Below are 12,027 nucleotides of genomic sequence, written 5' to 3'. Positions count from 1 at the left end.
CCAGGGGGAGATATAGGCTGGGGCCAGCATCTGTGCTGGCCCCAGCAGTGTAAAAAGCTACCCTGGTGGGCATCTCAGGGTTACTTGCCCTCAGGATCTTCTGAGGCCTGGCCAGTTGGTATCTGGGGACACTAGGCCCCTTGTGCCAACTGGACTGCTGAACCAGCCCAAACCTGGAGTGGCCCCTGCACCCTCTACCCACTGTAGCACACTGGCAGTGGGGGCTGCTGCCTGGCTATGACCTGCTGCCACCTGAGACAGCATCTACCCCCTTGGACCTGTGGCCCCATGGCTGTGTTCCTGCCAGACCCAGATAGGGACCACATGGTCACCTGGGCTGTGGTTTGGGCACTGCAGCAGAGCCACCTGCACTCCTGGGCCAGCTGCCAGTGGGCTGTGGTGGCACAGTTGATCTTTGGGAGGCACTGCTGTCATGTCCCCGCTCTGCCTTCTGGGCAGCTATTGGCCAGAAGATGTACTCCTTGTGGTGGCCCACTTCAAACTGTCAAAACATGTCCTCCTGGCCCCAAATGGCCAGGAGGTCAGCCATCTCATCTGCCCTCCAGCTGGGTTCCCAGTGCTGGTCCTGGGCAGGCTCCTCTGCCCAGATCCTGCCACTTGCCTCACCAGAAGGGAATCCTGGTGTTTGCTGTTTGAAAATTGCAAATTCTCTGATAAAAAACCCAAATTCTCTCATTACAATACCCAAAATCCATGTTCTTCCATGATTAACATGAAACACCACTATATAGAGAGAGATCAGTTCAACAATGTTTTACTGATATATTTACAAGTTTAAAGCAATTTGGAAGCCTACCAATGCCTCTATCATCATCATAAACCAAATTCTAAATATCTATATGCTTTGGTGTTTGCTTCTGGGGATTTTTTTATCATAGAAAAATCAGAGCTGCCCCCTGCCCCTTTTGCTCACCAGGATGTGGGGCGCTGAACAGCACTGATATGCAGGTGTGCTGCACCAGCCCTTGCTCCTCACTCCCAAACCACAGCCCTGCCAGTGCCCCTCACTCCTGACCCGCAGCCCCTGCCTGCCCCGCTAGTTCCCTCCTAGCATCAGGACATGAGTCCAGCTGCAGCTGTCCTACCCGCTGCTTGATGGCTCTGAGCAGTGCCACACACTGCTGTTCTGCTCCATGCAGCTCTGCCCAGGCCCCAGGGATCCACTTGCCATTCCTGGGAAGGCCCCAACTGGGCTGGGCAAGCTGCTTCCCTTCCAAACTGGCCTCCCCCTGCATAAGCTGCTCTAGGGGGCTCTAAGCAGCTTCTCCTACCCAGAGCTCTTCCCCACCCACAACCCATCTCTATCACACACACCCCTGCTGCCACTTCCACTCCTCCCCACAGCCCATTACATCCACGAAGTGGTTCCTGGGACCAGGAGCCCCCCTGAGGCTGAGGCCGCATGTCCCAGCACTAGTGTGGACATGGGGCAGGGCTGCAGTTTGGCAGTTGCCCCTGCAGCCACAGTTCCTGCCAGCAGGTCCTGTCCCATCCTATCTGGTGACTGGGCACGCAGGGTGCAAGATTTGAGGGGATGATATGGGTTTTGCAAGGGGGAAAGTGTGTGTGGTTTTCTGGGAGGAGTTGGGGGGATTTGTGGGTGGGTGTAGGGTTTGTGGGGTAGTGTGGGGTTTGTGGATGGATTGTGGGGGTATATATGGGTATTGGGGGGCTGTGTGGGGGTGGGAGACAGCTTGGGAGGGGTGAGTCCCCTGCCCGCCACCAGCATGTAGCACAGCTCCCCCACAGCAGCAGCAGCAGCTGTTGGGGTGTTCATGCCCGCTCCTGGCAGAGACCCCTGGTGGCACAGTGCCTCCTCAGACCAGCGGCTGCACGTGGCACTGGCCCAGCCACTGGTGCACACCTTCAAACAGGACTGGGCCACTCTTGCTGTCACCCATGGTTTCCGGGAAGCAGGCAGAAACTGCACGCCCTTCGGCCAGGCCGGGTCTTGCCTGTATAGACCTGGCCCAGTCCTATGGCACATGGGGTACATGGAAGCAGGACCCAGCCCAGCTTGAGGGCACGCAGCTTCTGCCTACGGTGCTGGAAGCCACGGGTGACAGCAAGAGCGGCCTGATCCTGCCTGAGGACGTGCAGGTCGGGCTGGCGCCATGTACAGCTGCCAGTCTAAGGCCGTGCCATATCACTGGGAGTCTCTGCCAAGAGCAGGCATGAGTGCCCTGACAGCTGCTGCTACAGAGGAGCTGTGCACCATGCAGGGGGTGGGCAGGGGATCCACTGCTCCCAAGCAGTACCCCCCAACCCACAGTCCTTCCACCCCCCTCACACAGTACCCTCTGACCCCCACGTCCCTACTTACCTGGGACAGCACCTGGGTCTGATCCACTGCTGCAGACTTGCCCCACTCTTATTTCCCCCAGGACTCTGAGGCAGTTTGCTGGACACTGCCAGGGGTGCCTGCATGGCCGCACATGCCACGCAGCTTAGAGGGAGCACCGTGGATGGAGCAGCAGGGACATACGGCAGCCATAGAGATGCTCTGGCCAGGGGCCATAGCGTCTCTCTGGAGGACCCAGCCTATGCCATATTTTTCCAGCATGTTATTTTTTCATAGAAAGATTTACCGGTATCAAATTTAGAGTCCATACTGCAAATATGTAGTGCGGGAAACATTTTTTTTTTTGTTCTTAAGAGTGCCTCTTACGGCATCTCAAACTGCTTTGAAACACCACAACAGGCACATGCTCGCTTGTCTGGATGCAGCCTATGGTGCTAAATCAGCAGAAGATTTCAGAGAAGGGACAGGGTGCAGAGTAAAAGTGAAAGAGTGATCATGCCTGCTATGAAGTAAGTTGAATCTGTTCCAACAGTGGGGAGAGAAAGAGTAGAGAGGGATGGGGAAAGTCATGAGGGGTGAAATTCTGGTCCCTTTAAATATATTAAAGTTTTGCCACAGACTTCAGTGGTGCCAGGAATTCACACCTGGAGAATAATTAGGAATCTGTATAAGTTCATGCTTTTTATTGAGTATGGAAGCAACAATCCTTGGAAAACATGGACTGCAGCGCAAAGAAATAATAGAAACTCAAATACTAGAAAATAAAAATTAATTCAACACCTTTTCAACATAATCCACGAGTCAGAAATATAAGAAGTCTAACCCATAAACTATCTGCTGATGAGTTATAGTGATTTCTTTCTTTAAATCACATCATCTCTCCATTTTTTAGATTGGAAAATAAATGTTTACATGTTTATTAAAAATAAGTTGTATCCCATTAATGACTGAAAGAGTAAGATTTCCCCATGCAGTAGCTATATAGCTAGAAAACTTTTATGCCAAGATCTTTCCTAAGCAATAAGCAAAAGCCTTTAAGGTAAGTTACTAGTACAGACCTCTGAATTCCCAGAGGAAAATTATTTAACTCAGTAATTATTTAACCAGTCTCTAGAATTACCTTACTGCAAGTCTTTTTTTCTCAAAACAAAAAAAGAAATAATAAATGTAGAGTTAAAGCAGATATTTTATGAATAGCAAGTTTCCTGTTTGGGGAAAATCTGATCTTAAAACGGGAACATATAACTTCTTTAGGGTCTAATTCAAATGGATATTGGCATGCTATTAAACAGCCTAATTCTCTTCAACAAAGTTTAATTCATGTCCTGAACTTTTCCTCCATAACAATAAACTAACTATTGATTCCTCAATCCAACTAATAGTACTGCCATATAATACAAAAGAATTCTCAACCAATGCCTTTTAAAAGAATTAAGTTAACATGGAAAATTGGTTACATGGAAAATATTCCAAATCCAATTTTAATGCTGCACTTGAAATGGCCTTTTAAAGAACATTACTAACAAATAACAACTTGCACTTATAATATACCTTTCTGATCCAAAAAATTCAAGTGTGCAGACAAATTCAGATTATCCACAAAATAAAAGTGGATAGTTTGGATGGCAGACACAGCTACAGTTTTGTTGATAACCAATGTAACAAAAACACAAGTATATGTGAGCTACATACCACCTATCTGGATGGCAATGACTATCCAAAGGACAATAAAGCCATCATAGTGAATGGAACCCCCTATTTTCACTAATGCCTTTGGGTGGTGTGATTTGTATTAGAGCTCATGAGAATTATAAATAAATTGTGTACCTAAGGTGCTGAGGCAAAGATGTCACTTTATAGCAAAACTGATACAAAAATCCATGGCTGTTATGTAAGGTACTAGAGACTATGCCAAAATCTTTGCAAATGCATTAAGTGGAATGTTAGTTTACTTTTGTCAGAAAACCTCTTCTTACTAGAGAACAAACTGGTGTCACTTCCCTGAGTGGCTGATTTGGACACTTTTCATAGTACACTAATTCCTAAGTTAGACTAATATGGAAACACTTCTCTACTCAATATCATAAGTCATTAGACGGGATTCTACACTTTGATTTGTCATTTAGATGTGAAAATAAAGTTTCATCATTAAGTATTGCCTGATGAATATGCATTATAAGTGAAAAAAACTAACAATTTATCTCTGATGATGGTCTTGTCTTTCATTCCAATTTACAGTATTTTTCTGCACATGTGCTCATTTATGGTACAAAGGTAGCTACAAAAGTAGCAGATGAGAAGCTCCTTCCCACTATACTCCCCATTTGTGTAATTGTCTCTCCAGTAGGTTCTTGTTATAAATTATTAGCTTACTGAAGCCTAAAGTGAAAACTGAAAGTTGCTGTTGAAAGCAACTACTCTCAAGTTGAATCAAAATAGTATGCACTCATTCCTACATGTGATTTGTATACTATCTTTAGCAACTGTCTCCTTGAAAATAAATGACAATGTAATTGTTGCCCCCGTCTTGATCTTTACAGGCAAACCAATAAAGAATAATACATTTAATATATTATTTCCACTTAATATACACATAACATTCAGACTTATTTGGGATTGTGTGCGCTTTTAAATCCTTCAAAGACAAAAGAGAAAGCTGATGAACAAAGTCAGCCAATGAAGACAAAGAACAATATTTCTTTTTCTTATCTAGAAGAACAAGCTCCTGATTTCTTTATGCTTCCAGCAAATTAAATGATCTTGATGAAACTCATATTTGCTTGTTCTATTACTAACCCAAGGCTTAGTTACAAACTAATAACCTACTTCAAAGGCTATTGTAGTTATTGGAAGTTTGGAACAGGTCCTAACATATCTTGTCCTAACATAGCTTGTCCATGTGTTTCACTGACCACCTTGAAAAAGAAAGCACCCGTTACAACGAAGGTTGCTCCTTAAGTACTTTTCAAGGGACATTCGCATCTTAAAGGAGACAAGTTCAGGAGATATACAGTATCAAATATTTCAGGTTGGTTAATCGGCTTTAAAACAGATACCAAAAGCCTTGTCTAAATTAGACTTATTCATTAAACAAAGTTAGATTGAATATCTAAAATAGCACTTTTTTTTAAGTGTTCGCAAAGCTCAGCTCTTACATGGTTAAATTCTGTCAAAGCTCAGTGTTCTGTTTAACCTGCAAATTTTTACCAGAATATTTATAAACCACTAGAAAGTTTAATTTGAAAATAATTGCTCGTGGCTTCTTCACTGCATTGCCACCAGCTGCTGTGTGGATGACAGTTAAATACAAACTGTCCATGAAGAACTTTACTTATTTTCTTATTTCAGAATCCACAACCATATTAATTCAATACGGAGCAAATGGTACCCTTTCTCTCTCACTGTGCCAAGCTCACATCCAACATAGAGGACAAAGATTGGGAGTAGTGATTTGTCCATTTTAAGCAGCATACTCAGTGACTGATAGAATTCCCTCTCAATGAACACCTGATAAACGGAAGAAATATACTTAAGGAGGAAAAAATAAATCTTTGCCCAGAGTCTCTCTCCTGCCTTCTGTCTGTCTTGCCAAATTATTTGTCTGAAAGAGAGGACCTTGTGTCTGCACTAACAAATCTCATGACAGTAATTAAGACAGATCTATTTCTAGCTCAGAAGTTCTATCGCAGGGCTTCATGGTGACCTACAAGACAAGGAGATGGCAAAAGCACTCCAGCAAAAGATATTTTCATACTGTGAATCTAGCACTCTTTCTTCCCCGGAACTGATGGAAGATGGTAAGCAGCAACCAGAATAAGAGCACTGTACTGAAAAATTAATTCTTTATTCTATTTCAGGAGTCAGTTCCCTAAAGATTTTCAGCCTACATAGGGTCCAAGGAAGAAATATGAAAAGGAATGGTACATCAGACCACAGCAGATAAGTGTTTAGTACCTCCGCAGGTAGCAAAATCACAACACTAACGAAGCTATATAAAAAGACCTGGAGGAAAGTAAGACTCAAGAGAGGCATCACAGGAAAAAACCCCATGGAGATCTGCACTTAAAATATACTAGTGTGTGTGTGTGTATACATATGTGTGTGTGTCTTCAAATAGGGATATGGTTCTATTACATGAAAAGGAGTGTGGGGAGCAAAGGGCAAGTGAGTGCAGTTATCCATGACTTTCAGAAGCTGTTAAAAAAAAGATCCAATTTTCTGACAGACTCATCCTGTGCCCTTGTGTATTCTTGATTCTATTTGATTAAGAGAAGCGGATAATAAATTAAATTGTATGTTATAAATTGGATGTGCTTGTGGTAATTACATTTCCACGTTTTCATTTTCATTGTGGCTCTCGTATTACATATCACATATTCCATCCTAAATAAACTGTTTTTTAACTTAGTGGTGTCCCAAGAAACATCAAAACCCTGAAGGTTCAACAGAACTTTCAAACTTCTCTCCCCCCTTTTACTTTTTCTTTTCTATTCTTTTCTTGATTTGATTACAAACTAAAATTAATTACTTACTCTAACTTGATGTTTGTCAGATGCATAAATGCCATTAAATAATTTAAGCATTATACACCGAGGAACATCCTACTGGCTGTGCTGCCAAATTTCTCAGGTAAAATGCTTTTCAGTAAAATGCTAATAGCATTCAGCAATATAGCAGGCAGAGTAGGAGACTGGCAGGAAAGAGGTCAATGAAACAGGTATCATTATTATAAGAACTGTATGTTCTAAATAATTCTAGCACACATCTCTATTACATAAAATGTCCTGGTGGATATGACAAGGAGGCTTAATGCAGACAATTACTTGCATTATGAATCTTAACATTTTTTATTTCACAAAAGTCTAAAAATTAGAGATGATGTCAACATAAATCAAAACTTTGTAATACTATACTAAGTTTTGGCTTGTTGCTTCACACTGATCATTATATTCCATTATCACAATACATTAGTACACAAGTATACATTCTGTTTTTCCAACAATATTCATTTTCTTTTAATTAAAATAAATCAGTGTTTCTCAAGCTGGAAGGCCAGGGCTTCTTTGAGAACAAAGAATATTTTTCCCCAATCATTTTCACTTTATATTCATCAAAAATCAATCTAATTTAAAAATGAATATCCATTAGCTTTATTTATATTTGCTAAAACAAAATTTACCTATAAAATTTAAAGCAGCAGGATTGTCCAAATGCTTAGAATTTTCTTCCAAAACATGTGGTAAGGGGCATGTAGTGAAAAAATTCCCCCCTTTTAAAATATTAATATCAAAATACTGTGTTTACATTAGGGAGGTTTCAGCACAAAAGATCTTCCACGCTTTCAGCCAATAGGGTTTAATCAAGGAAAATGTTTATTTTAATGAAGTTCAAGATATATGAGTTTAGGAGAAAACAGTTTTAGAGAAGGGAAAATCATAGTGAGTTTGGAATAACAAAGTAAGAGTGAGAAATAAGGAAGAAACAGAAATTCTGTGAAAAACAACCACTTAAGCTTACAGCATACTCCAGAATATTGCTGCCAAAGCTCTTCTGCTATTTAACTGATGGCTGAAATTTTCCCATTGTCATTCAAATCCAGAAGTCTTCTTATATAAGCTCTTTTGAGCATGAAATGTGTTAACAAGTTTGTTAATAAGAAGGTTAAGCAGACAAGACAGATGTAGCAGCTTTCCAGTATTAAATGTGACTTTGTCCCTATTACAGGTTTGCAATAAACTGAAGGACTCTCAGGAACTGATAAAATAACATCACAGAAGAGAGCTCTGATTATGAGATGCTCAGAACTTGATTTCCAGATCAGTAATTATTCCCTGAAGTGCAACAAAGTGCTTTAAGAAAATGGGATTTTGCCCAAATATGTTAAGACCCAAACTGAAAAATGTGGACCTAGAGGATAAACTCCCTATAAAGTTTAGCTTATTTACATCCACCTGTACTTCATTCATACTATTAACACATTTAAGTCTAAAGCATGTCCTGAACCAAATATCCAGATTCCCAATTTCTCAGCTACTGGGGCGGGGAGAGTGGTGGGGCAGAGGGAATTCTGGGTGGATCTGACTTTCATTGCCATGTATGTAATAGGCCCAACCAGAACTCTGAATCAATATACTTCTGAATGTTTTAGGGATTGAAATCTGGATCCTAATTCTTCAGGCACATTTCAATGAAAGCCTGAGAAACATCTGCAAGCAGCACTGGGATGCAACTGGAAAGAAGAGTGAATGTTGCTGCCTTTCTCGATACCTGTGACTCTACTTTTGGAAATGTGTGACCACCCATTTCACTTATTTTATCTATCAGTCCCTTTTTATTACACTGTCTACAGGACCACGACTCAAATTTCACAGTCCACCTAGTACATGCAGCATGGTAAACATACTGAATTATCTTGTATTATGAAACTTGCAGATAGTTTTATATCCATGAAGTGTAAAGGTTTAAAAGCTTTAGAAGAAAGAGAAGACAACAAGTGTTTGACTTTAATTGATAATCCATGATAATCAAATGACTACCAATTGAGTTGACAGGTGATATGCACACATTGATTTAGATTACATTGTATGTAGCTCTTGCTTCTTCACCTGATTTGATAAATTAAATAAAAAAAATAGCTGAACCAAGTGTATGAGCAGTTCACTTTCCCTTTTATGTACACAGATCGAATGGTAATAATGCATTTGTGATTTTTTCAAATGAATCAAAAGGGCTAGTTGGCTTCATGTCAATAGTGTATGGCCTCATTATTAAGGAGGCTGGAACAAGTCAAACAACTTAAAAGTTAGCTTAAATGCACCTTTAAAAACAAATTATTTGAAATCACCTTAAAAGATTATATTTTGAAAGAATAAATACATTCATTCTAAAGTAAAACACCTCTTTACCTTTCCCTTGCAAGAATCAAAAGCATTACAAATGAATTCAAGAGCTAGATCTATCCTCTTAAACTGGTTTAGTTCACAAAACTCACGATTTAGGTGGAGAAAACCAGAATACTTGAACAACATGTTTTAAATGGTGGCAAGTAAATCACACAATCCATTAAAAAAAAAAATCAGTAGTATTTTTCTATTAATAAGAAAAAAAATCTCAAATCCTTTTTACAAGCAAACTATCCTATAAGTCCTACAATAATTTCATTGTTCACTTATTGAGAACATAATATTATAGTAAAGTAATATATTAAATAATATTAAATGACAGTAATATATAAAAAAAAAAATCAATAAAAGTGATTTTTTTATATTCATCTCTAAGGGCAGATGGGCCAATGGCAGCTACAATGAAGAATGGAAACATACGCATATGTAACAAGACTGTTCCAGCACCGTGTATTACCCCACCAAATACATTTTGCTTTGAAATTAATGGGTAAAGCTAGGAAAGAAACACAGATTAAAATGACTTTATATGGGCTTTTCTTCCAGTTGAAGTGACTTGATTTCTTGCAGAAGAACTGCTGAGAAAGGTACAGTTCTTCACTTCACTAAGGCTGCATATGCAAGTTCAAGGAATCTGGGAGAATTCTCCCAGGTTTGTTCTTCTGGTAGAGTTTTTGGTTGAAGCAGTGTTGGTCTAAGGACATTGGCAGGCACGCTTCTTTGGGTAGATGTGATATGTTTTATTAGACCAACTGAGTAGTTGGAAAAAAAGTTCTTTGCAAGCTTTTGGGCACAAGCACCCTTTGTCAGGTATAGGGTGCCTCTGCTGTTCTAAGATCTCCATTCCTATGCCTGAACAAGGGAGCTCGTGCCCGAAAGCTTGCAAAGAACTTTTTTCCAACTACTCAGTTGTTCTAATAAAACATATCACATCTACCCAAAGAAGCTTGCCATCTTCTGGTAGAAAAACTTATCTGGAGACACCTAAACAGACATTTGAGTGCTGAGTCCCTGAAGAACAGAGAGACTTCAATGCTGACACTGCATAGCCAGAGGGACCCTCTGCACACATCTCAGCATGTGTAGGAGAGAACAGCAGTAGTGTACAGGACCTGAGTGTACAGATGTTCCCTCTTCCAGGAGAAACTCTCTTAGGAGTGATTTAACCCTGATTGTTTCTAAGTTATTTCTCTCTTGGAGCAGCCATTTTTATTATGGGAGAAAAATCCTGAACAACAGTACACTCATGGTTTCTTCCAGGAAAAGCCAATGCTTGTACATGGCCTAAATGATGCCTCCAGCTAAATAAATATTGCCAATTTATGCCATTACTTTCTGGAAGCATGAAATTTATGTAAGCATTTTTAGGGTCCTGATTATTCTCTTTAACTGGATCTAAAATTCAGTGTTGCAAACAATGAAGATTATACTAGAGAACTGGCCTTCCCCAGTAGCTCTAATTCTATGATTTACTTACACACTTCCTGTGGTGGAGCTGCTATCTGTGACCAAAGAGCCATTGGTCCTTTCCATTTGGGCCAGCCTGAAAGAAAGGGGCAATGTGACTATGGGAAACCACAGAGAGATCAGACTGGTACCTAAAATGCTTCAGGCCTGGTTGTAATAGGTGATGGGTCTAAGTTCTTAAGTCACTGGTTGTTCACACAGAGAGAGCACCTAGCTGAATGATGACTTTAACTTATGCTATAATGATTGACAGGGGCTTCAGGTTTTTAACATAATTAAAAATATAGTGAAACAAGCAGTAACAAAAGACCTACAAAAACTGAAATTCCCTCTTTCTCCATGTAAGGAGTATTCATAAGATGTACTGAAACCTGTAAACCTTTCTCTCCTTAAGGATAGATTAAAGAATAAAATGTAGGCCTTCTGTAATTTCCAGGATTCTAGGCAACTCCGAGGCATCAAGAGACTATACAGACAATTTACCACTTGCATTAAATTAAACTGCAGCAATACTAGCATGCATCACTGGCAGCTGGGGCAGGAGCCAGAACCTAGGGGTCCCTTTTCTTTCAAGGAAGTGTCCTCCCCACTGACCACACTTTTCCCCCTCTTGGTTCTTCAGCAGACCACTTTCAAGAGAAAGGTTGGAGAGTGAGCTGGGCAATATCTAGCCCATGTCATGATGCACTTTGCTGGGAAGTATGAGTCCAAAATCATCCCCCCGCTTCCAAAATCTGGGTGTGTGACTCCTGAGTTAAGTGACTAACCACCAGGCTAATAATTTAAAGGTGGAAGGGCCATCATTCTCCTGCTCCTTTGGCCCCAAGCAGTCACTAGTCACAGTTTTATTCTGACCACACTTTTGGGGATTTACAAGCTATTACATATCAACTTGTATTTTTTTTCCCCATGGAGCACGTGTGGGCAGAAGGGAGGCTTCTGAGCATGTTCTGAAGGGAAATGCAGGGCAAGTATAGATACACAGGTGAAAATAAAATCTAAATTCTGCATAAGTGCCAAAAACAGAGAAGCCATTTTCTCTAAATAAATGATATTTGTTCCATGCAATTAGTTATTTTACAGTTTTAGCCCTTAATAAGATGCTTTGCTGTTGATGGTTACAGGAGAAGGACAAAAAAATGTTAACTGTCAAATGAAAATTATGAAGTTGTCACTGGTACCAGGTAACATCTTGAGTGTTAATTTATCCATTTTGTACAGGTAATTGTTGCTTTTCTGTTTGCATTTGCCCGTATAGCTAAGCTGTTTTTAAAATGGTTTTGAAGCTGTGGGGTTTTTTTTTGCTTTATGGTACTTGTAGATAAATAATGTAAT

The 12,027-nt window shown here is 40.5% G+C and overlaps 1 protein-coding gene across 13 annotated transcripts in view; it reads right to left on the bottom strand.

Moving 5' to 3' along the window:
* Positions 1-12,027, bottom strand: part of UTRN (utrophin) — a 631,944-nt gene that overhangs the window by 25,652 nt on the left and 594,265 nt on the right. For all 13 annotated transcript variants that reach the window (XM_019488372.2, XM_014605522.3, XM_059713704.1 and 10 more), the window contains one exon: positions 10,703-10,768. In XM_019488372.2, the coding sequence (XP_019343917.1) occupies positions 10,703-10,768 (66 nt within the window). The remainder of the gene's footprint in view (positions 1-10,702; positions 10,769-12,027) is intronic.

Source organism: Alligator mississippiensis, chromosome 1 (genome assembly GCF_030867095.1).
Source record: "Alligator mississippiensis isolate rAllMis1 chromosome 1, rAllMis1, whole genome shotgun sequence".
Taxonomy (NCBI): domain Eukaryota; kingdom Metazoa; phylum Chordata; order Crocodylia; family Alligatoridae; genus Alligator; species Alligator mississippiensis.
The sequence above is the reverse complement of the archived record's forward strand: the minus strand, read 5'-3'. Positions and strand labels throughout refer to the sequence as shown.